A 25,379-nucleotide genomic window follows, 5' to 3' on the forward strand; every position below is an offset into this window, starting at 1 on the left:
TTCCCTCCCTCCCTCCCTCCCTCACTCCCCGTATAATTAATCAAACTTTATTCCATTCCTTTAAATTTCCGTTGTTCCCTAAGGGGACCGCTTTGCCAAATATGAGGTTGCGAGGTTGGCAATGAGTTTTACCTCGTATTAGTTCGTTCTTATACACATGGGACATACATACTTAGGAGAAAACTCGTTGCCAATTGAATTGATGATTACACCATTTATAAAAAGTCAAAAAAAATTACCAACCTAGTAAGGTCCAATTGCCTACATACCCATCTTTTAATAAAAATTCTGTTACGTTCTATATATAATTTTACTGGTACAAATTTATCACCATAAAGAATTAGAGCTTTTATGATCATTCATGAAAAATATAGTCTTTTACACCTAAGAATTAATATGAGAGAATCGCTGATAAAAGTTATCTTTAAAACAAGTTAAATTTGAGTGTAATAAAACATGTATTTTTTTAACAATGAATTTTATTAACAAAATCAACTATCGGGATTAGCATGAAACGGGACTCTCTAAATTAGAAAGTATGGTTGCGTAACACACAAGAAAGTCGAAGTTCACAAAAAAGAAAAAAAAGGAAAAGCACGAAGCTAGCCCAAACGGAAACAAATGATAAATAATTTTTTTAGTGTAATAAAACTTTTAATTAGATATAGCGTGACATCCTTTCAAAATCGTCTTCCCACGAGTGATAGTTTGATTAAGCAACGTCTTTTTAGTCCCAGATATTTGCAACAATTGTATGGAAGCGGGATATCGGTTGATCACATCTTTACGTCTTGTTATATTGCGATGGTGGTGAGGCAAAGAATAAGCATGTGGTGTAATATACTAATATACCAAATTTTCACGTCGAGTCAGTAAATAACATTTTTGATGTTGTTAAACAGATTCTAGATGCTAAGCACAAGAGGAGAATGATTCAATCTATAATAATGATGGCTAGTTGGTGCATATGGAGGAATCGAAATAACATTATCTTCCAACATAAGTGTTTGAAGATTAAAAACATTCTCGGAGACAAAAGTTTTAACTTTTTTGTGGACAGAAAACATGGCTAAATAACTTTAAATTAATTAAAGATTCTCTGTTTATTTTGTTCCGGCCCATGCTATACTCTCGATGGGACGGGTCTTTGGCTTGTTTAATGAAAGTTTACCAATAAACAAAAAATTATCCATTAAACAAATAAATTGTTTTGTCAACCAAACGTATCGAACACTTCAAAGATTAGAAAAAAATAAATATAAATATAAATAAATTTCTTTCTTGTCCAATAAAGAACATTCTTTTACTCAAAACAAATATAAAAAAAAAAAAAACAAAAAACAAAAAACACAAATCTTGTGTACCCAAAACTTCAAATCCACCTCTTTGCTTCCATCTGCCGTTGTCCACCATCAAAATTCACAAACTTTATAAATCTTTACATCAATTACAAGCATCAAACACATTCAAAGCTGTTCAAATCACAAAACCCATCTGGGTCTTGTTTATTTTCAATCCAGAAGACACCCCAATGATGGGTTTTTAGTAAAGTCTTGATTTTTTTTAGTTTAATCTTGGATTTCATGACATGGGTTTTATCAGAATCTTGATATTTGATATGGGTTTTGTATAAAGATTTGAATTTGATGTGGGTTTTGTGGGTTTTTGTTAAAATCTTGAGTTGATTCAAGATTTTGAGGTTTCAAGATTGGGTTTTTAAATTTTGGGGTTTTAGTAAAGTCTTGATTTTTTTTTTTAGTTTAATCTTGGATTTCATGATGTGGGTTTGGTGAGAATCATGATTATTGATATGGGTTTTGTATAAATATTTGAATTTGATATGGGTTTTTGTTAAAATCTTGAATTGATTCAAGATTTTAGGGTTTTAGTTGGTTTTAGATTAATAGCTTTTTACACTGCTCCATTAGCTTCAGTTTAGCTAAGAGATCAAGATTTCAAGTTTTTTGGAGCAGTGGAATTAAATTAATATAATATTTTTAGTCTTTTTTTTATAAAAAGATATTTAAAATGTCTGGGGGAACACCAACTGCTGGTGGTTTAATGAGGCAAAGGCATAGTCAAGGGTATGCATCAAGTGGTGATGATCTTGAGGACGATGCGTGTTCGAGAGGAGTTCGGCCTCAATCGCCGAAGTTTCCTGTAACGAGAACATGGGTTGAGGTTTTAGAGAATGTACTTTGGATTGCTTCCGCGAGTTTTATAATATATTTGGGAGATTGGCATTCAAACTTGATTTATATCTTGGTTCATGATGGTAGGATTAGAAGGTATGTTATCTAATATCATTCATTATGTTGTGTGTTTTTCATAAAACTTTAGGCATTTAGGGTCTTGAAAACCAAGGCACGAGCGTACTATAAAAATAATAAGAATTTGCACTTTGAGGCATGTTTATTTCAGAACTAATAATATGCTGAGAACATAGGGGCATGTTTATTTCAGAACTAATAATATGCTGAGAACATAGGGGCATGTTTATTTCAGAACTAATAATATGCTGAGAACTGCAAGAGCTATATAATGTATTTCTGCATAGTGTTCAAAGCAATATATACAAATGTATTATATAGCTTTGTGCGGTTTTCAACATATTATTGGTTCTTTAATGAAAGATCCTCTATATATAGATTTTAGCTTATTTCACCTCAAGGTTAAAGTTGTAATTTTGAATACATAAAGAAGCTTATTGAAAACAACTTATTTTACCCTAAAATAAGCATATAAGCATATGCACTCCGAACACTCAAAAAAGTGTTTTATCTGTTTTAATAAAGTAATCCTAAACACTAAAATCTTTGAAACTTTTGAAACCATCAAATGCATAATCGAAGCAGTAATAATGTATTTCTACGTTATATGTTTTATTTGGTTGACATATTTTTTATATATTTTTACGCAGAATACCGTTATATCTCGGGCTATTTGGTGTCAGCTTAAACGTTGCGTGTTTTGTGTATGCAAGTATGTTAGTATGGGGTGTCAGAAAGTCGAGTGAAAGGTGGGAATTATCAAGTACAGACGCCTTACCGTATGTTACCATAGTCGGACTAGTATCTTTTTGTTTGTAAGACAACTTCCCATAACCCTTTCTTATTTACTTTTTTCTTTAGTAGTGTGTTTGGATGTGTTTTTAAACTCGTTATGTCGATGTTTGGATATTAAAGGCTACTGTAAGAAACTGATTATTTACATTAATTTGAAATTACCAAACTACCCCTAAGTTTTGGTACCTGATTTTATAGTTAGCTATACAAGTTAGGATTGATGAAAGAAACTCATTGCTGAAAGAATTGTAAAACTGATTGTTGAAATAAGTGTGAAGTTACTAAAATACCCTTACCTCTTTGCACCTCATTTTGATTATCCAAATTTTTAGGGCCAAAATATTCATACTTGGATTCAAGCAAGGATGGAAAGCTGAATATTGAAATAAATGTTAAATTACCAAAATGCCCTTAACTCTAAGCAACTTATTATGCTTTCCTAATTATTAGGGTAAAAAAAAATCAGATTTGGATAATGACTTAAAGAGTTGCTGTAAGAAAACCGATTATTCAGATAGATGTGAAATTACGTAACTAACCCTAAGTATTTTTATTAAGCAAGTGTTTATCTGATTTCTGGCTATTCAAATGCCAATAATCATTTAAAATTTTCATTCCTCTAATATTCGTTTTACTTTGCAGATTCTGTTTTGCTTTGTGGCCAATTTGGAGTTTCTTGACCCTTCCACTTGTGGTAAATAAACACGATTCCGTCAATTTTATCGTTACAAGAACGTGCAATTACCAAAATACCCTTGACATTGTTTTCTATTATCTTTGCAGTTCACATTGTTTATGGCATGCATGGTCATACTCCCATACATGGTTCTTGGGACATTCAAGCAGCAGCAGCAACCATCAGACATGTTTCGTATCGATTAGAATCCTTTGTTAATATTCACATTGTTTTTTGCATTTTGCACGCGGTTAAAGGTTTGTTTTTTTTCTTCTCATCCGGTAATTGTGCTTTTAGTTTGTAAGCGACATGCCGATACTAACAACCGAGCAGGCGAGTGTTTCTTGAACCAGTTAGTCAACCTCTTTTTTTTTCTTTTTTCATTGTTTTGTTAAAGTAGAAGAAATCTGAGGTGATGTTACTTTAGAACAGAGAGAAGTTAAAAAAGTTTCATAGTGATTGATAAATAGTTTCTTGTGATATTTGTTTATTTTCACTTTTTTTTTGGAAACAAGATGGATTATGAGACATTCATGACATGATTTATGATGAACCATAGTTATCAAAGACGCTAGTCGCACTCAAGGCGCATAGGCCTTGCCTGGGCCCAGGCCCAAGGCGCAAAAAAAAAAACAGCGAGGGCCTGAGAAATCAACTGCCTCTTTATGCCCTCGTTTCAATTATATATACCCACATGTATCTTCGTCAGTTTTTCGTTACAACTGCAAATTTTGTGTCCTTTAAATTCATATTTCCGAAGAGCTTTTAAAAAACCCAATAGCGAATTTTCTTCTTTTGTTTGTTTTAAGCACAAAACTGACCCATGGACACCTTAGACGTCTTGATAGAATCATCGATTAAGTTTTTAGTTCGAAAAAATAACTTGTGAGTAGGGGCGGTTAATCAAAAATGTTGGTCCTCTTATTCTTTTATTCGATTAATTTTTTGTCATAGTTAAAAATAGGTTGATAGTATTTGGGGTCATTTATATTCAATAGCTAAAGAGTTTAGTATAAAACGTACTTATTGTTTAATTGTATAATATTGTTTAGTTGTTTTATATTTGTTACTTAAGGGATGAGCCATTAAGAGACCTTACCGATTAATAGATGGTCTCTAATTCATTCAATATATCAATCAATCAATCAATCATACCCAGTGAAATCTCATCAACAGCAAAACTATAAGTAGGGTCTGGAGAGGGTGGGATGTAGGCACACCGTACCTCTTTATCCATATGGATAAAGAGGTGGCTTCCAGAGAGACCCTCAGCTCTAGAATACATATGTCTGGGGCAAAATATGTATAAATAAAAATCCGACAGTAAAATAATAATAATAATAATAATACAAATAATAATAATAATATTATGTACACGGGAAGAAAACACTATTATTGTGTGTGACCAGAGTAAGGTAAATAGACGCCCTAAAGTGTTCATTTCTCCCTAAAAATCGTTAACTTTAATTCTACTTCTCTAATTCATTCAACATGTTTTCAAAACTTAACTACTAAGGCAATGTGTAGTGGGGCTTGGGTTTGGGCGACATTGGGCGCGAACACCGCCCCCTCCCCCTGGCGATAAGTGGGCGAAATGGGGCGGGGGCGGGGTGTTATTATCGCCGAGTTGTGTTGAAAATAATAATATTTTAATTATTTGACCGTTTGACAACGGTAAACAATAAAAAGAAATTTAATCAAAACAATATATTTATATATCTATATAAACATAAACCTTCTTCTCCGTTTCATATCCATTTCTTATCCTTCTTCTCCATTTCACATCTATATAAACATACACCTTCTTCAAAAAATCTAGCAAAATGAATCCTAGAAACAACCCGAATCAACCGAATTCCGTGGAACTCACCACTACCCTGAGAGAAATCATCAAAAACACAAAAAGTGTGTCGAGGAACTCAACGACGACATGAGAGAAAGCAACAAACAACACGAAAAGATTGCCGCTATGTTGAAATTGCGGGAAATGAATGAAGAATACGAATCCCTCAAAGTGGCCGGGTTACACGAAGATGTCGCATTATTGCAATGACAACGAATTGAAAAAATGCGCGAATATTATGGATATTAGTATTTTTTTTTAGTTATGTATTTTTTTAATTTTTAGTTATGTATTTTTTTAATTTTAATGCATTTTTATTTAATTATTTAAATAAATTGGTTTTTATTTGTTTAGTTTAATTATAAAAAGAAAATAATAAAAAAAGATACTGTGGACCCAATTTGTACCCCTACACCATTACACCCCAAAAACAAATTCACACTCCTTGCTGACTGGGCGCCACGTGTCAAAATTTGCCCCCATTTGTAGCATCTCCACTACGCATAGCCTAAGAGGCTTCAATAGACAAGCGTAAAATTTTTTGAGGGTTGTGTTTTAACCACAATGACAACTACAATAAAAAATAAATAAATAAAAACATTTTATTTATTATATAATCCACCCCCATTTCATTTTCTTAACCCATCTTCACCATCTTCTAAACTAAAAAACCTACTCAGCCTCTTTCATTTTTTTCAAATTACTTAAACAAATATGAATCAATTCAACCATATATGCTCGGTTTTGGTCAATACTCTTGACAACCCGACTCAAATAATCCTGACCAACATAATACACAACCAAACACCACCAAACTGTCATATCCCGACTTAGGGACTAGACGTGTGACCACATGTTGGTACCTGTTTTTATATATATCAGAGTTTATGGGATTAATTTTAGCGGAAGACTTTAGGTTTAAATATAATATTAATTTACATTAAAAATTTACTTGGGAATTAAATACCCAAGTATTAGTTTACAAAATATATGTTTCATATTACAAGGATTTTAGTCATAAAAAACGGAGCCATCTTGTACGCGCTTATATCTTCATTAAGACTCAATCCTTGCTAATGCTACTTATGCTTAATTACCTGCAATGAATTAGAAAAATACGTCAGCTATATACTGGTGAACACGTATGACTCTATAAAACATTTGAATGACATTACAATACAAATATAGTTTTCTCGACAAGCTCAGCGAAATCATTTCTACTTCCAGTATATGTACCACTGCCCTACACACATAATAGTATTCTCCGAGCCACGAGGCCATGAACAGAGAACTAGTCATGAACGTTTAGCCTGCGGCTACCTAGCCTTTGACTTATTAGGCTTAACAGTTATGTTTGGATCCAGACACATGTATATTCGGTCTGAGTTGATTTTATTATTTACTTTGTATTATAACGTTTTAAAGATCATGTAATCTCATGAAATCATTGACTGACTCGTTAAGACAAACACCCGTTCATCTTTGTCGAGTATAAATATGTTTTGATTGATTGTAAAAGGTTAACGTATTCACCTGTACCATTAGTATTGGAAAACCTTGATTGTGATTGATTGAGAATGATATTTAACCTATACATAAATAGGTTTGAATAAATACCTGAATGATGTTTTGATTAAGCTATGATTGCTAAGCTTAACCTTGAAATCGCTTATCTTTGATTGTGAATGAAAACACTTAGTTTTTATGTGACGTTTGATGTAGCATGCTTTGGCTTAATAGGTTATAACACGTTGGTAAGTTTCTCCAAGTAAGTAAATGGGTCCCTCGGTTGATTGGGATTTGTACGAATTACTTTTCCTTAGGCAAGAAACTTACTACTAGTGATAAATAATTGTACGAATTATTTATGTTTTTTTATTTTTATGCTCTTGCTCAGATAGTTCCATTTATTTATCGACGTAAAAAGTTTTCTTTTACCCATGTTTTCAAACCCGCACAACGGGACGAACCATGTGCATCATGCGATGATCTAAATAATTATGAGTGCACGCATAATTATCGAAATCATCGCATGGAACTCATGGTGAATATGGTTGTGTGTCATAACTCGGAACCTAGGGCGATTTTGGGTAACGATACAAAAATCGATGTGATAAGGGCATGGTGGATATGCCGCTGGTACATCATATATATAAGTGTCCTTATCATGTCTTCCGTTTGTAGTGTTATTTGGGTCATCTAAAGATCCGTGTTATTTTTTAATAAAAAAAATAATAAAATAATATAAAAAATATAATATTTAACAATTACCTTCTTTATTTATGTTATGTTTTTCTATAATTTCGGAACTAAATTTTCAAAAGTTGTGAATTCTGTAACATTCGTCAAATTTAAAACCCGAAAACCCAACCTGTTTTGAATTTTCTTGGATTAATTTAATCAATAAAGTTAGTGCACGTTTATTAGTTAATTGTTATTAATAAATAAATGTATATTATATTATACTGACAATTGTTTATAACCAAAACACACCCTAAACTTCAAGTTCTAGCTAGATATGATTCCAACTTCAAGTTTAGGGTCCATATATGAAAATCAGTTATATTATTACCCATTTTATTCATCTAACCCGTTTATACTTGGATCCAAACCCAACCCGAACCCGATTTGATTAATTATAAACACTAACTTGTTCTTGGGCCCAAATCCATCAACCAAAGTTTAATTAGGTGTTCCTAAACCCTAATTCGCATCTAGCCGACCCTAATCCCTCATTCAATTACGTTTAGAAGGATCCAGAACGTGGGCCTTAACTTATTATTCTCGTATTGAACCCTAATTTGAAAACCTATATAAATCGTTGATCATAGCTCAATTAAATGTACACACGTAATCCTAAGGAAGTCGCCAATCTTTCCCCAAAGTCTAATTATATAAACGAAGTCGCAAGGTAGTGTTTCTAGATCAACGTTTAGCCGTCACCCTTGGTTCGTCGTCTGCCCCGTTCTGATCATCGTGCGAGGTAATTAAGTACATCGTGTTAATCACGAGTTGATGTTCTTCGTTAACCCCATGGTTAATTTGATCAAATATATCAGGTTTGATCAAATCAGTTTCTAGGATTTATATAATCAAGATTGTTCATATCTGTATGTGTATTTAAATTATAAGAACTGGGTTTGTTTGCATGTGCTGGATAGCCCAGTTGGTAAAACACTTAAGTTGTGGGGTGCAGGTCACGGGTTCGGCCCCTGCATCCCCAAATTTTTTAGTTATATTTTGTTAAAAGACTTTTTAAATCAATTAACAAATAATATAAACTAATAAGGATTATTTTGATAAAAACCGACTTAGTAACACTCGTTTAATTTTCGTTTTCATTCATGTACGTGTTAAATATCGTACTTAAATATCGTACTTAAGCGTATCTGTTACTCTCGTTTCTTTTAGGCTTTAACATTCTCGCGTGATCCACTTTTGTCTTGTTATCTTTTCATCTTTTGTTCGTCTTTGAGGTGAGTTTACATATCACCCTTTTTCATCTTTTAAATTTTGGGGGTGACATGTATACCCTATTTAAATTACTCATTTTATTTATTTATCTTTTTATAACACAATTCAATATATGTTTATGAGTGATTGTTGCATGCTCTATGATAATGCTCTATGTGCTTAATTGTTTATTTTATGTTTGGTGGTTGGTATCTCATCCTCATCTAGTATGATCATACACTTACCCCAGTACTTTGATTTCGTATCAATAAGAACGGGTCCACATCTATTTAGTTGTTTACATTTTCATATGAGCTGTAATACTCATAATTTACACATGAATTGTGGTTTTTATCTATATATATATATCTCAACTAAAACTTATGTACTCTCACTAACATTCGTGTTGACAAACTTTATTTTTATGCATGCTACAGGTACAAGAAATTTACATTGTTCAAGTCGAAGAAATTAGTTTTACTTTAGGATATTATTTAAAACCCAAGAAGTATGATGTATTGATTTGATTATTATAATTGTGTACTCGTTTTGATATTAATGAATTAAATAATTATTGTCGCTTTAATTAGTGTCTTTTGAGCTACTGTCCAATCAATACGTTACGCCCCGGCATGTTCCGCCGCATTTGGTCGGGGTGTGACAGGTCCTGTAACATCCGACCCTTCGCACCACCAAAATTGTCCGCTATGCCCACGAAGAGCTCACGGATTTATTTTTGGTTGCCCAGATGGAGACTTCCCAGGAGGTCACCCATCCTAGTACTACTTCCACCTAAGCACGCTTAACTGTGGAGTTTTCAAGTGCTCCACAGCCAACTAAGCCCAAAATGCGTTGGTGATTGAAGAGGCATGACATTTACTTATGAACCAAGGATCTCTCTTGTCCACGGCCGATGTGGGATTTGCCTAAGAGTGAGACGATATTGTGTTTTCCAAGGGTGTTACATTTAGCTACATACAGAGCAATATCTTTCTACATACCAATCCACCAGTAATCATCTTTTAGATTGTGATACATCTTGTCACTTCCCGGATGTATCATATACTTTGACTTGTGTGCTTTTTCTAAAATCTTTTTACTTAAACTCCTGACCATTGGTACCCAAATCCTTGTACCGAGTCTAAGTATCTCATCACTTTCTTTAACTAGTTGATTGATCGTACCGTTTTCTTTTTCGTCTTTAATGTTTCCTTCTTCCAGTGCCAACTTCTGAGCTTCTTTTATCTGACTGGCTAAATCTACTTTAAGTTCCAATCTCAGATCTCGAACTCTCTTCGGCTTTTCATGTTCCTTCCTACTTAAGGCGTCAGCCACAACATTCTCCTTTCCTTCATGATATACGATCTCACAGTCGTAATCATTAAGCGTTTCCATCCAACGCCTTTGCCTCATGTTCAACTCTTTTTGATCAAATATATGCTTTAAACTTTTGTGATCAGTGTATATTATGAACTTAACACCATACAAGTAATGTCGCCATAACTTCAACGCGAAAATTATAGCTCCTAATTCAAGGTCGTGTGTGGTGTAATTATTTTCGTGAACCTTTAATTGTCTCAAAGCATAAGCAATTACTTTCTTTTCTTGCATCAAAACACATCCCATTCCCGTGTGCGAAGCATCACAGTAAATGGTAAAATTCTCTAGTCCTTCTGGCATGGCCAGAATAGGTGCATTGGTTAACTTTTGTTTGAGTGTTTCGAATGCTTCTTCTTGCTTCGGTCCCCATTCAAACTTAATTCTTTCTTGTGAGTGATGTTAATGGAACAGCTATTCGAGAGAAGTCTTGAATAAACCTTCGGTAATATCCTGCTAAGCTTAGGAAACTTCTGACTTGAGTCGGTGTTTTTGGTTTCTCCCATTTGGTAATGGCTTCTATTTTAGTTGGATCTACTTGAATACTTTTCTCATTTATAACATGACCAATAAATTGAACTTCAGACAACCAAAATTCACATTTGGAGAATTTGGCGTACAATTTCTCATTTCTTAGGGTTTCGAGTATGATTTTGAGATGAACTTGAAGATCATCTTTGGATTTTGAGTAAACAAGAATGTCATCAATGAATACGATAACAAACTTGTCCAAGTATGGTTTACAAATACGAATCATCATGTCCATGAATGCTGCCGGAGCTTGTAACATCCCAAAATTTCAATAAATAATATTTTATATATTATCTCTTTTGATGGACAAGTTTACTTAAGATGGTAAATAAAATAATAATAAAGGATGGTAAGATAAGTAAGCTAATTTAATGGATTAATCATGGACTAAAAAGGAAAGATGGGCCTTAGGTCCATGGCTTAAGGGAGTATAAATACCCCTTAAACCCTAAATCTTTCCATTTACATCCATCTTATCCATCTTATTCTCCCTACACCTCCATAACACACACAAACCCTTTCCATTTCGGCCGCAAAAGAGAGGACGAGATCCAAGGCCGAAACAAACCAAATATCGATAGATAGTGATATCTCAAGTTAGATACAAGACCATCGTTGAACATCAAGCTACATCGTAATCTAAGAACACATAAAGGTATGTTCTTGATCTTAAAGCGTACATTTTTATGAACGGTTAGCCATGAAACTTGAACAAAAACTAGATCGGGTTTATGAAAATCATAAAGTTTCAAAATTTATGATTAAAACGGACGTAAAGGACTTATGGCTAAGAGCGGTTCATCAAGAAACCCTAGATTTAGCTTAATGGACGTTTTATGCTTAACGGTTTAAGCTTTATGCTAGAAACGGGATGGGTCTTGGCTTTGGGGTGATAACGAACGTAAAACGGTGAAGGAGGTTGAGTTTTAGGTGATTAAAAGTGTAAATTCGAATTAACCGAGACTAGAACGGAATTTAAGATAGAAACCAGGAGCTGAAAACATCAGACATGAGTTTTCGGTCAACACGAGGACCTGGTCAATATGAGATCTCGGTCAACAAGGTTCTTGGCCATTGAGTTCTCAGTCAGATAAGGAGTTCTCGGTCAAGAACATGGGTTCTCGGTCAGATAGGGATTCTCTGCCAAGAGTCCTCGGCTGACCCAATTTCTATTTGGGCCTGACTCTAGTTGGGCCTAAGTGCTTAATGGACGGTTGAGCCTGACCTAAGCCCATAACCCATCTAAATTAAACAAGCCCAACTTAGAAAATAATTTAAAATGTTAATGGAAAATGTGTTAAGACAGTTAATGAAAATAAAATTTTTCCAAGCTGACCTGACAACTTAACCCTAGCCAGGGGCTCTGCCCCTTGGACCCCGCTAGGGGCTGCCGCCCCTAGAACCCCGCTGCCAGGGGCGCTGCCCCCGGGCCCTCGTTCGTTGAGGGCAATAATTAAACTAGAAACACGATATGGGAAGTGATAGTTAAATTGATACGTGTAATTGTTATACAGTTAGTTGTGCACAGCTCAAGAAAGGGATAACCATAAACGGTGAACGTAACCGCATTCAGGTGAGTTTCTAGCCCCATTTCTATGTTAAATTTTCGGGGCTGTGTGCATACTCGTTGTGATTGTTAATACCCTTATCCTAAGTGATAGGTGTATGCCTTATGTGGTTATGTGAACGTTAGGAATGATGGCTTATTGGTACATGAACGATTTTCGGATATTGCACGTACTGATAAGTTGAAAAGTTAAGGATAATGTAAGTATGATATGTATGCATATATGTATGAATGTTGTAAAGTAAATAAATAAAGGTTAATGTATGGTAACGAAGAGGGCACCGGGCCCTAATAACACTCGAGGTATGATGTATGGTTGTATGGTAACGAAGAGGGAATCGAACCCTACTATTATTCGAGAACTAGGGAACCGAACCCTACTATTATTCGAGGAAAGAGGGTACCGAGCCCTAATAATACTCGAGGAAGTAGGGTACTGATATGGTTAAAAATATACATGTTATTATATAAATATTTCCTACAGTTTCAGGTATTTTGAGTCAGTTTTTTATTGAATATATTTTTATTTGGCTCATAATTGGATTTTAAAGATTAAATTTTTAAACGAGCTAAATTAAAGTATTTATGCTAAACTTGAGACCACAATGGCATTAAAATAATAATTGGTGGATTAAATGGCCACATATTTTATGGAGTTTCATGTTCACATGCTTAATAAAAGATAAAATTCCATGTTAGCCATGCTCCAATTACTTATGATTTTTATTTTTTACAAAGTGCAGGAGAGCTCGTTGAACTATTTTAAATGGACTCCAAGGCTAAGCAAGTAAACAAAAAGAGAAAGAGAATTGGGCCTATGAAATTAAATTTGTTGGTGGAGTTTGGAGTGGGTCTCAAGTTTTGTTTATTAGAAATCCTACCACAAGAAATATATTGATATAAAATATAGAGAGGGCGGCGAGACAGAATAATAAGAATATAGAAAGGGGTTTTGGCGGCTTTTGTTGGATTGCGAGCAGAACATATATATAATATATCATATTTCTTATAATATTAGCTCTAATTATAACAAGATTATTGAAGTAATAATTGAACTTTATTATATCTAAGAGACAAGAGAGTGAAGAGATATATGTGAATTGTTAGTTCTACCGGGATGGATAACTTCGTTACAAATACATGCTATTTATAATATCAAATCTACTATTCAAAAAGTAAATCTACCGACAATCTCAACTATTATATTTCATTTGGAGTGTTCGTGTGACTAAAGATGTTTGACAAATGTGTCATCCATCAATAATGTTATAGCATTCATCAATAATTCATAACACTCCCCCTTGGATGACACCATTTCAAAACTTCGGGGTCTTGAAGTACTGCCTCATTAAAAACCTTGCTAAAGGAAAACCCAATGGGAAAAAACTTTAGCTAAGGGAAAAAGAGTGCAGTATATAGCTCCCCTCAAATTGCAGGTCGTTACATTGTTCGTACATGGCGCATGCCAATATCATGAACATGTTTCCTGAATGTTGCTGTGGGAAGTGCTTTTGTGAAAAGAACAGCTGAGTTGTTGCTGGACTGGACATATCTCATTTCAACCTGATTGTCTTTAATAAGGTCTCGAGTATACTCAAAGTATCTTGGTGGTATATGCTTTGTTCTGTCACTTTTGATATATCCTTCCTTCATTTACGAGACACAAGCTGCATTATCTTCATAGATAGGAGTTGGAATTCGATCTTTCTCTAGTCCACAAGAAATCAATATGTGTCGTGACATAGATCTTAACCATACACATTCTCTTGAAGCTTCATGCAATGCAATGACTTCAGCATGATTTGAAGATGTTGCAATGAGTGCTTGTTTCTAAGAACGCCATGAAATCACAGTTCCTCCATTCTTAAATACATATCCAGTTTGAGATTTTGCTTTATGGGGATCAGATAAATAACCTGCATCTGCATAACCAACTAACCCTTCTTTTGAATCGTTAGGATAAAATAAACCTAAATCAACAGTTCCTTTTAAATACCGAAAAATATGTTTAATGCTATTCCAATGTTTTTTAGTAGGGGATGAACTGAATCTTGCCAATAAATTAACTGCAAAAGAAATGTCAGGTCTTGTACAGTTAGTAAGATACATAAGTGCTCCAATTGCACTGAGGTATGGTACTTCGGGACCAAGAATCTCTTCATTATCTTCGCAAGGACGAAATGGATCATTGTCAACATTGAGTGATCTAACCACCATCGGTGTGCTTAAAGGATTTGCTTTGTCCATATTGAAACGTTTTAAGAGTTTCTCAGTATAAGTTGACTGATGCACAAGTATCCCATTATGCATATGCTCAATTTGTAAACTAAGACAATAATTGGTTTTTCCAAGTTCTTTCATTTCTAATTCTTTCTTTAAAAGAGCAATTGCTTCATTAATTTCTTTTTGTGTCCCAATTAAATTTAGATCGTCAACATACACAGCTATGATCACATATCCTGATGTTGTCTTCTTGATGAAGACACATGGACAAATAAGATTATTTGTGTATCCTTTGCTTATCAAATAATCACTCAAACGATTGTACCACATCCTTCCAGATTGTTTCAGTCCATACAAGGATCTTTGTAATTTGATGGAATACATTTCCTTAGGCTTTGAGCTTATTGCATCGGGGAGTTTAAATCCTTCAGGAATTTTCATATAGATGTCACTATCTAGTGATCCATACAAGTAAGCTGTGAAAACATCCATAAGGCGCATCTCTAAATTTTTAGAGACTGCTAAGCTGATTAAATATCTAAACGTAATAGCATCCATGACAGGAGAATACGTTTCTTCATAGTCAATTCCTGGCCTCTGAGAAAAACCTTGAGCTACAAGTCTTGCTTTATATCTTGTAACTTCATTTTTCTCATTTCGTTTTCTCACAAAAACCCATTTATATCCTACAGGTTTCATTGACTTTGGTGTAATGACAATAGGTCCAAAAACCTTTCGATTGTTTAGTGAGTTTAATTCAGCTTGCATAGCATCTTTCCATTTGTTCCAATCTTGTCGATTTTTACAATCATCTACAGATTTTGGTTCAGGGTCATCATTTTCTTCCATGATATCGCTTGCCACAGAATAAGAAAATATATCATCAATATTTTCCATTTCATCTCGATCCCACATTATATGTGATTTACCATAGTTTATTGACAATTCTTTATTGGAATCATTTATTTCTTCCTGAGGAAATGTTATATCATTTATTCTTTCCTGAGGGAAGGTTTTGTCAATCATTCCTTCCTTAGGGTCAGTATCCTTCTCAGAACCCTTTCTTTTTCGAGGATTTTTATCCTTTGAACCGATTGGCCTTCCACGTTTTAAACGTTTTTGAGATTCATGAGGTGCATTATTATGGTTTTGCTTGCTTGGAATCTCAACTCGAGCTGGAGCATTAGCAGCTGGTATATGAGATTTAGTGACCCTGTTTATATCAGTAAATGCATCAGGTAACTGATTTGCAATTTCTTGTAGATGTATTATTTTTTGAACCTCTGTCTCACTTTGTTTTGATCTTGGGTCTAGGTGTAACAATGATGGCACACACCATGATATATCTCTTTCTTGCTTTTTCATTTCTCCCCCTAATATCGGGAACATTGTCTCGTTAAAATGACAATCAGCAAAACGTGCTGTAAATACATCACCTGTTAAAGGTTCAAGGTATCTTATGATGGAAGATGTTTCATATCCAACATATATTCCCAACCTTCTTTGGGGACCCATTTTTGTGCGTTGTGGTGGTGCAATAGGAACATACACAGCACAACCAAAAATTCTAAGATGAGAGATATTTGGCTCATTTCCAGAAACAAGTTGTGTGGGAGAGTATTTATGATTTGCACTTGGTCTTACGTGGATTAATGATCCAGCATGCATAATTGCATGACCCCAAATAGAAACAGGGAGTTTTGTCCTCATTATTAATGGTCTAACTATTAGCTGTAGGCGTTTGATCAACGACTCGGCTAAGCCATTTTGTGTGTGTACATGAGCAACAGGGTGTTCTACAACAATCCCCACAGACATGCAATAATCATCAAAAGCATGTGATGTAAATTCTCCCGCATTATCAAGCCTTACTCTTTTAATGGTATAATCGGGAAAATGTGCACGTAATTTGATAATTTGAGCAAGAAATTTTGCAAAAGCAACATTACGAGTCGATAATAAAGAGATATTAGACCATCTGCTGGATGCGTCTATTAAGACCATGAAGTATCTAAATGGTCCACATGGTGGATGAATTGGTCCACATATGTCACCTTGAATTCTTTCAAGAAACATTGGTGTTTCTTTATCGACTTTTAATGGCGAAGGCCTTGTAATTAATTTTCCAAGAGAACAAGATGTACATTGAGGCATTTTATCTATTTTGTGGATCTTTTGACCTTTCAGTGGATGCCCATGTGTATTTTCAATGATCCTTTTCATCATTGTGGATCCTGGATGGCCTAATCTGTCATGCCATAAGTTTATGATACCAGAATCGCAACAATTTTCTTTGACTGCCATATGTGCTTGAGGCACATTTATATATGTATAATGCAAACCAGAATGGAGCATTGGCAATTTTTCCAATATTTGATCTTTGCTTATGATATGCAAATATTTTTCATTACTAACAGTCCTTGACTGAGTATCATATCCATTATGATATATGTTTCTGAAACTCAACAAATTTCTTGTTGATTTTGGGGAAAATAAAGCATTTTCTATTTTGAGCTTTGTACCATTTGGTAATGCTAAATTAGCTTTTCCCACTCCTTCTATCAAGTTTGTAGGACCTGATATTGTATTGATGATCCCTTTTGTTGGTTTCAGTTTATAAAAATATTTTTTAGATCTAAGTATAGTATGCGTGGCTCCACTATCCGCTATACATATATCTTCTTCATTTGTTTGATCTTGTGCTCCGGTGATTTTCATTTTAAATCTTGAAAAATATTAAGAAAAAAAAATAAGTGTATAACGAAGACATATGATATTTTAATAAGAACTTTATTTAATTGAAACACAAGTAGTACATGAAAGAGGAACTACATAATTAAAGATAATGAGAACACACTTAATAACTGCATCTAATTATAGTAGTCAAGCAACTTTGTTTCAAAGTTCTACCCCAAAGTCTTCAACGCTCAGCTCAGCATTGATATTATTAAAGTTATCAACATGGTTCACTTCTTTCTCTTTTCCTTTTAGAGAGGCTTGGTACAGTTCACACAGATGTGGAGCTATGCGACAAGCCTTTGCCCAGTGGTTTGTACTTCCACATCTAAAACATGAAGTGTCATTGTTTTCGGACCTACCAGCTTCATTCCATTTATTTTGGTGGTTGGAATTGGTACTGTGTGGGACGTGATAATTATTGGCTCTCTGGTTACGACCACGACCACGACCGTAAGAGTTATTGTTCCATTTGAATGGATGCTTACGATCATTAAAATGCCTTTTGTCAAAATGACCACGTCCACGTCCACGGCCTCGTCCTCGACTTTGTTCCCATTTATGATCAGAATTTTTATGAGAACTTTTGTGAGCAACATGTGCTTCTGGTATTGCTAATGAACCCGTGGGACGAGATTGATGATTTTTCATCAATAATTCATTATTTTTCTCTGCTACAAGGAGTAATGCATTTAGATCAGAGTATCTCTTAAAATTCTGCAAACGATAATGTGTTTGCAAGTTTATATTTGATGCATGAAACGTGGAGAAAGTTTTCTCTAACTTTTCTTCCTCTGTTACGGGATACCCACAAAATTCTAGCTTTGAACAAATTCGGTATAAAGCAGAGGTGTAATCATTTACCCTCTTAAAATCTTGGAACCTAAGACTGTTCCATTCATCTCTAGAAGTAGGAAGTAAAAATTCCTTTAGATGACCGAATCTGCTTTTCAAATCTTCCCATATCATATATGGGTTATCATAATTAAAATACTCATGCTTTAGTAATTCATCAATATGTTTATGGATGAAAACATCAGCTCTTGCTTTATCCTGGTCAGAGCAATCATTGTATTTTTGGATTGTGTCTAACATATCCATAGATTTTAAATGTCTTTTGACATTTGCTGTCCAAGACATATAATTTTCTCCATAAATGTTGAGTGCAGGGAATTCGAGTTTTGCTATATTTGACATTTTGTTGCTAAACATAATAAGATAATTATTAGAATCCATATATATCAATCAACAATGAGATACAATACATTGGTAGAGCTATAAACATATAAAAGAAAAAGAAAATGCCAAAATCTTCAGATGGGAGATTAAAAATTAGAATGAGAAGTAGTATAAGCATTATAGTGACCAACAGTAAAACCGGGTGAATCATTTTGAGAACTTTATCTTGGATAAATTTAATAAGAAGAATGTTTGTTGTAAATGAAATGGGGTTAATGATTGGTTATTTATAGTGAAAATTTATAACCTTTTACAACGGTTATATTACCGTTTATAACGGTAACATTACCGTTTGTGTGTATATATATAATATATAATATTAATTATTTTAAAGTAAGATAATAAATAAGATATTAAATACAGTTTATTTTATAAAATATATATTTTTAGTATGCACAATAATAAGAATAGAATTGTTAGTGTAAATAAATCTAACTTCTAAATGAGATATTAGTGTGCATATATAAATAAAAGTTAGAATAGTTATCAAATTTTAATAACAATGTGTATACACATTATTGCTATTACTCAGTATATTAGTTAGTATATGTATATGCATAGATATATATCTAATGTACATAATTAAAGAAGTGTTTATGATTCTTATGTAGATACCTTTGTGTCTATTACCTTTCTTGGTTAGAATATAAGCGGCTCGTGCTGATAACGTGTTATAATATTAGCTCTAATTATAACAAGATTATTGAAGTAATAATTGAACTTTATTATATCTAAGAGACAAGAGAGTGAAGAGATATATGTGAATTGTTAGTTCTACCGGGATGGATAACTTCGTTACAAATACATGCTATTTATAATATCAAATCTACTATTCAAAAAGTAAATCTACCGACAATCTCAACTATTATATTTCATTTGGAGTGTTCGTGTGACTAAAGATGTTTGACAAATGTGTCATCCATCAATAATGTTATAACATTCATCAATAATTCATAACGGGATTTTTGTTGTTTTGGGAACGAGAAAGTAAAAAAGAGAGACGAGGGAAAGATTGAAGAAGGGGGCCACCACTGTTACTTGTTCACATGAAGATAATAATGGATATTATTATTGTTGATTTATGAGGTGCTACTGTGTTGATTTAGAAGAAATCAACGAGTAAAGAAGACAAGTGATTGGGTGGATTATAACCTGCCACCATCCCGTCGAATTTGATTTTGGGTCAAACTAGTGTACGTCATCAAACTAAAGACTTAATTATTTTCTTTATATTATTAATCTTTTTGTTTGAATTTTTTTATATAATACTATTTTTCATGAACTCATTTATTTTTGTCTCATACTTGATTATGAGTGGCTAACCTTTACACTACCTAGGTTTTGGTTGAGTACTATGTTAGTTTAATGGTTTGACGAACTATTTATTTGTTTGGTTGATTTAATATTATGGTAAAAAATTTTAATTGGTTTGGTCATAATATTGTTGAGTAATAGAATCTAGTTTATTGCTTTAATATTTATTCCACTTGTGTTTAATAGTTTTTTGGAGATTGTTAGGCGCTTGATTAGGTTGTCTACTTTATGTTTTCAACTTGTTTGCGGTTTATGGTCGAAATAACCGTAGGAATTATTTATAAAAGTTTACTAGATTTTTATTATTCTTTCACTAGAGAGGCCGGGAGGCAATTTAGTGTTGTGTCATCCTTGTCTTTTGCGGGTTTGGGTAATAATTGCACGGGAGTGAGTTATCCTAGGTCCCTTAGATTATTGTGATACAAGTTGTGTTCAAGTTAATTAAAAAGTACCCCCTTTATATTAATATATATTGTATCCGAAGAGGCCGGGAGGTGATTTGGGTTTTGGGGTACCATAGTATTATTAGGTAAAGTGAGACCGGGAGGTGATACAAACCTTTAACAATTAAGCTTCACATGTCATTAGAGTTCTAGGGTGTCGTTGGTGAGGCCGGGAGGCGATCTAGCGTATTTTAGTGGTCTCTAGTGTCATATTTTTTAAGATATTGTTTTTCAACCAAGTCAAGTTCGTTAGCTATTAAGTTTAACTAGTAGGATTCCATTACCTAGGTAGTCGTTTCTCGCATATTAGTAAAACCCAATTTTTTATAAAGTTTTATTTTTAGCTTTATTATTAATTAGTTAAGTATTATTAGTATAATTATTATATTAAAAATTAAAAAAAAATCAAAAGAATGTCGAGGTTAGTAATCTTTTAGGTTTAATAATAAGAGTTTACCCATAGTGTCCTAGGTTCGATATCCGTTCTTACTTGCTAACTACATTGCGACCGGTACACTTGCCAATTGTGTGTTTTTTTAGGTGAATTCGGTAAAACTTGGTTTTTAATATTATATACGTTTTTCACACATCAGTACCGATCCCTAATAATACTCGAGGAATGTAGAGCGTAATGCTCTTTATAACGTAAGATATGAATATAAGTAAGTATGAATGAATGTATGAAAGTATAAATGAAGTATGTATGTACATATGTATTGTATGAGGTATGATTAACTAGAACTCACTCAGCGTAGCTGACTTTTAGTATGCACGCAGGTGAGTAGGATGCGACAGCTGGCGTGAGCGGGGCACATGGCAGAAGAATAAAAACCTGACATCTGAAGATCTGCTATGTTTTATAAGTTATGTTTTGATTTTGAAAGACAAGAAGAATGTTTTAATACAAGTTATGGATTAATATGTATGTTTTATTGAAATTTTTCATATTCCGCGAATGATTTTATTCACTCTGATTAATAGAACTATGTTGATGAGTAAATCCAACGTCCAATGTGAGGCACCGGTAACGGGGACTTACAGAGCATTAGTGAGTCCGAAAGGCATCACTGTGAATTCATAATGTTCATATTGGGTTCTGAAGGGTGTCTTTGGTATATCTTCTTGTACTTTCAACTGATGGTAACCCGATCTAAGATTAATCTTTGAAAAACAGCCTGCTCCTTGGAGCTGATCAAACAAATCGTCGATTCTTGGAAGTGGATACTTATTCTTAATCGTGACCTTGTTCAGTTCTCTATAATCTATACACATCCTCATCGATCCATCCTTCTTCTTTACAAATAGAATTGGAGCTCCCCATGGTGAAGAACTCGGTCGTATAAACCCTTTTTCCAAAAGCTCATCCAACTGCTTCTTTAATTCTTTCATTTCTGTGGATGCTAGTCTATAAGGAGACTTAGCTATTGGCGAAGTTCCTGGCATGAGGTCAATTCTAAACTCTACTTCTCTATCTGGCGGGGCTCCTGGTAACTCGTCAGGAAATACATCTTGGAATTCAGATACGATTGGCACTTCTTCCATCTTCTTTGGTTCAGGTTCTTTAGTTACATAGGCAATGAATGCAAGGCATCCCTTACCTAAGCAACTACTTGCTTTTATCATAGAAATGATTCCTACTTTTCCTGCTTCTTTGTCTTCGGTGATACGAATAGTTTTATTGTTAGATGTTCAAATGTCAATGGATCTATCATTACATAAGATACATGCTTGATTAGAGGATAACCAATCCATACCTAAAACTACATCAAAACCTTCCAATGTCATGGGTAACAATCGTACAGGTATGACGTGATCGGCTAATGAAATAGTGGCGTTATTTGAAGCTTCAGTTATTCTACTCACATTTCCATCAGTAGTTTCGACTTCATAATGTTTATCTAGTTTAACTAAGGGTTCATTCAATAGACTAAAGAATTTATAATCTATAAAACTTTGGTTTGCACCTGAGTCAAATAAAACTCTAGCATAAACATTATTAATAGGAAACATACCGGTGATCACGTCCGGTATCTCAGCTGCCTTCTGGGTGTCTAGCATAAAGACACGAGCGTTTCCTTTCTTGGCATTGGTCTTGGCACAGCTGCCACTTGCACCAACCGCCGTTGTCGCTGGCTTTTCTTCATACACTCATTGCTAAAATGTCCCTTCTCACCACAGTCAAAACATACTACTGCTTTCTTCTTACAATATGTTTCATCATGGCCTGGTCTCTTGCAAAAATTACATATAACAGTGTTGGTTGGTCGAAAACATCTACCCAAATGTCTCCTCTGGCAAGATTTGCACATAGGGCGACTATACACAAACGCCCCTTTCCTGTTTCTTCTCAACTTTCTTCATCTTTCCTCCGACAGTCGTTCTTCCGTCATCCCTCTTCTTCTCATCACGGTTTCTAATCATCCCATCCATCAAATACCCGGCCAACTCCATAGAAGATTCCGTCGTGGACGGCATATGTGAACGAACTAAATCACGGATTTCTATTGGTAATCCGTAGATATAGCGCATCACTTTGTTGATTTCAGGAGTGACCAACTGAGGGACAATTCTGCAGTACTCAAGAAATTTATTGTTATATTCAATGAGATTTGTTTCCACAACTTTGTGATTCCAGAGTTTAGTCTGAATTTGATCCATTTCATTAATTGCGCAAAACTTCTTTAATATCATGGCTTTAAACGTTGCCCAGTCTAGATTGTATAACTTTTCTCTACCCTTGATTCGGATTAGGGTATTCCATCATTCTAATGCCTCTCTCTTAAACATCTGGGAGGTATATTGCACTTCACTTTCCGTAAACTTGCTTATCAGTACAATCGATTCCATTTCCTCCAACCACCGGAGGGTATTTATTGCTCCCTTATCCCCATGGAACTCTTTGGGATTATAAACCTTGAAGATCTTGAAATCACAACCTTCATGTATTTTAAGTTTCTTTGTTTTATTACGGAGGTCGTTTTCAGCAGTCGAACTTTCATCACTTGCTTCCTTATTTTTCTCACTTTCCTTCATCTTACTCTCTTTCTTTTTGGTTTCTCTTTTTGATTCTCTCTTAGAAGTAGCAGTTTCACTTTTGCTTCGATTCCCTCTTTTATTAGATTGGGAAGCGGTTCGGCTTGGATCATTTTTCATTAATTCATAGAGTGGTGTTACAACTTTTTAAATTAGATCGCGAATACCAAGCACATAGTCTTTTGGTATCGCTTGAATGTTCTCTTCTATAGTCTTTTCTTTATTGTTGATTATATTTTCTTCAACAGTCTTTCCTTTATTATTACTTATTTGTACCTCTTGATTACTGTTAGCTTTAGACATGCTGTTACATGAATAAAACAAAATTTAGGGAAATGATACACTTTCTTTATTATACATTATTTAGTTTACAAGAAGGAGAACATAACAGCTAACAACAACGATTCCTAATCCTTAATCCACTTTTTAACAAGATTTTTCATCTTGTCACATTTCTTAACATTTTTTTTCCTATTCTTTTCTTGTCCACTTTCTCATTCCTCAGCTCGTCCATCATCGAGTTAGGCGGGTTAGGATATCCCATAGGCGCAGATGCACTTGGGAAGAGATAAGTGTTTTCCCTTGGATAGAGATGCGGGTTTGCAACGTATGCATGCATTTCTTCATCGAGAATATTGGTAGTATAAAATTCCTCGATGAGATTTGCTTCATCGCGGATCTCATCAGCTTGTTGTGATATTGAAGGTCTTGGTCCATCATACGAAGGAAAATAGGATTCTTGTTCTCCTCATTGTCTTCCTCGAAATATTCTTCTTCATCGGGTTCTTCCTCTGATTCATAAGGATTCTTGATTGGTGATTGAACTAATCTCTTTTTGTATGGCAAGATGACCCTCATCCTTGGTTTATGGCTTGGTTCTGCAGTGTTCGGTGGGATCTGGTATTGATAGTTCAATGGTGGTGATCCGAATTACCATATTCTTTTGTCAGAGTGAAAATTCATCCAGCTAGACGATTATGATTCAGTCTCCTGTTTGATCTTACTATGTACTTCCTGCTCCTCGGAAGGATGGTATGTGGGAATGTCGGATGGATAGTACTAGGGAATGTTGTCGACAGTGTTGTCGGAGATCTCGATTGGGCATTGTTGACTTCCTGGGAGATACACGGGTTGACTCCCATATGGTAACATTGGAATGATAGGTTGATTGTGATTGAAAAAGCTTGTATAATAACTATTTCTACTTTCCATATCAGATGGTTCGTAGTTGAATGTTGGCTTTGATCGGATTGCTACTCGGTGTCTATGACCAAGGTAGTTAACGTAAGACATCTGCACTTAATTAATATTTAGGGATATGAAGTTTACCAATCCTATCTTATCTCTACAAATAATAATAATAATGATAAAATTTTGAAGGCTAAAGCTTAGGTACTAGTGTTCAAATACCTAATTCGCTGAAACCGATGGCTCTGATACCAATCTGTCACACCCCGACTTAGGGCCTAGACGTGTGACCACATGTTGGTACCTGTTTTGTAAATATATCAGAGTTTATGGGATTAATTTTAGCTGAAGACTTTAGGTTTGAATATATTATTAATTTGCATTGAAAATTTACTTGGGAATTAAATACCCAAGTATTAGTTTACAAAATATATGTTTCATATTACAAGGATTTTAGTTATAAAAAATGGAGCCATATTGTACGCGCTTCTATCTTTATTAAGACTCAATCTTTGCTAATGCTACTTTTGCTTAATTACCTGCAATGGGTGGGAAAAATACGTCAACTATATACTGGTGAACACGTATGACTCTGTAAAACATTTAAATGACATTACAATGCAAATATAGTTTTCTCGACAAGCTCAGCGGAATCATTTCTACTTCCGGCATATGTACCACTGCCCTACAC

At 34.3% G+C, this 25,379-nt stretch overlaps 1 protein-coding gene across 1 annotated transcript; it reads left to right on the plus strand.

Annotated features, from left to right (window-relative positions):
* The first annotated feature begins 1,743 nt into the window (after positions 1-1,743).
* On the plus strand, positions 1,744-4,168 carry LOC143601638 (uncharacterized). Its single transcript, XM_077079000.1, has 4 exons — positions 1,744-2,288; positions 2,921-3,085; positions 3,708-3,759; positions 3,849-4,168. Exons 1-4 carry the CDS (start codon positions 2,029-2,031, stop codon positions 3,945-3,947), a joined length of 576 nt encoding a protein of 191 aa, XP_076935115.1. The 5' UTR covers positions 1,744-2,028; the 3' UTR covers positions 3,948-4,168.
* Positions 4,169-25,379: the final 21,211 nt, after the last annotated feature.

The sequence above is a fragment of the Bidens hawaiensis genome, unplaced genomic scaffold (genome assembly GCF_021521415.1).
Source record: "Bidens hawaiensis isolate Kalapana, Puna unplaced genomic scaffold, B.hawaiensis_p1.1 tig00056895_1, whole genome shotgun sequence".
In the NCBI taxonomy this organism is placed as follows: Eukaryota; Viridiplantae; Streptophyta; class Magnoliopsida; order Asterales; family Asteraceae; genus Bidens; species Bidens hawaiensis.

Bases quoted from the DNA above. Each gene is read 5' to 3' on its own strand.
- LOC143601638 (XM_077079000.1), top strand. From the start codon at position 2,029: ATGTCTGGGGGAACACCAACTGCTGGTGGTTTAATGAGGCAAAGGCAT. The intron at 2,289-2,920 runs GTATGTTATCTA...ATTTTTACGCAG, and splicing joins CATGATGGTAGGATTAGAAG to AATACCGTTATATCTCGGGC. The intron at 3,760-3,848 runs GTAAATAAACAC...TTATCTTTGCAG, and splicing joins TCTTGACCCTTCCACTTGTG to TTCACATTGTTTATGGCATG.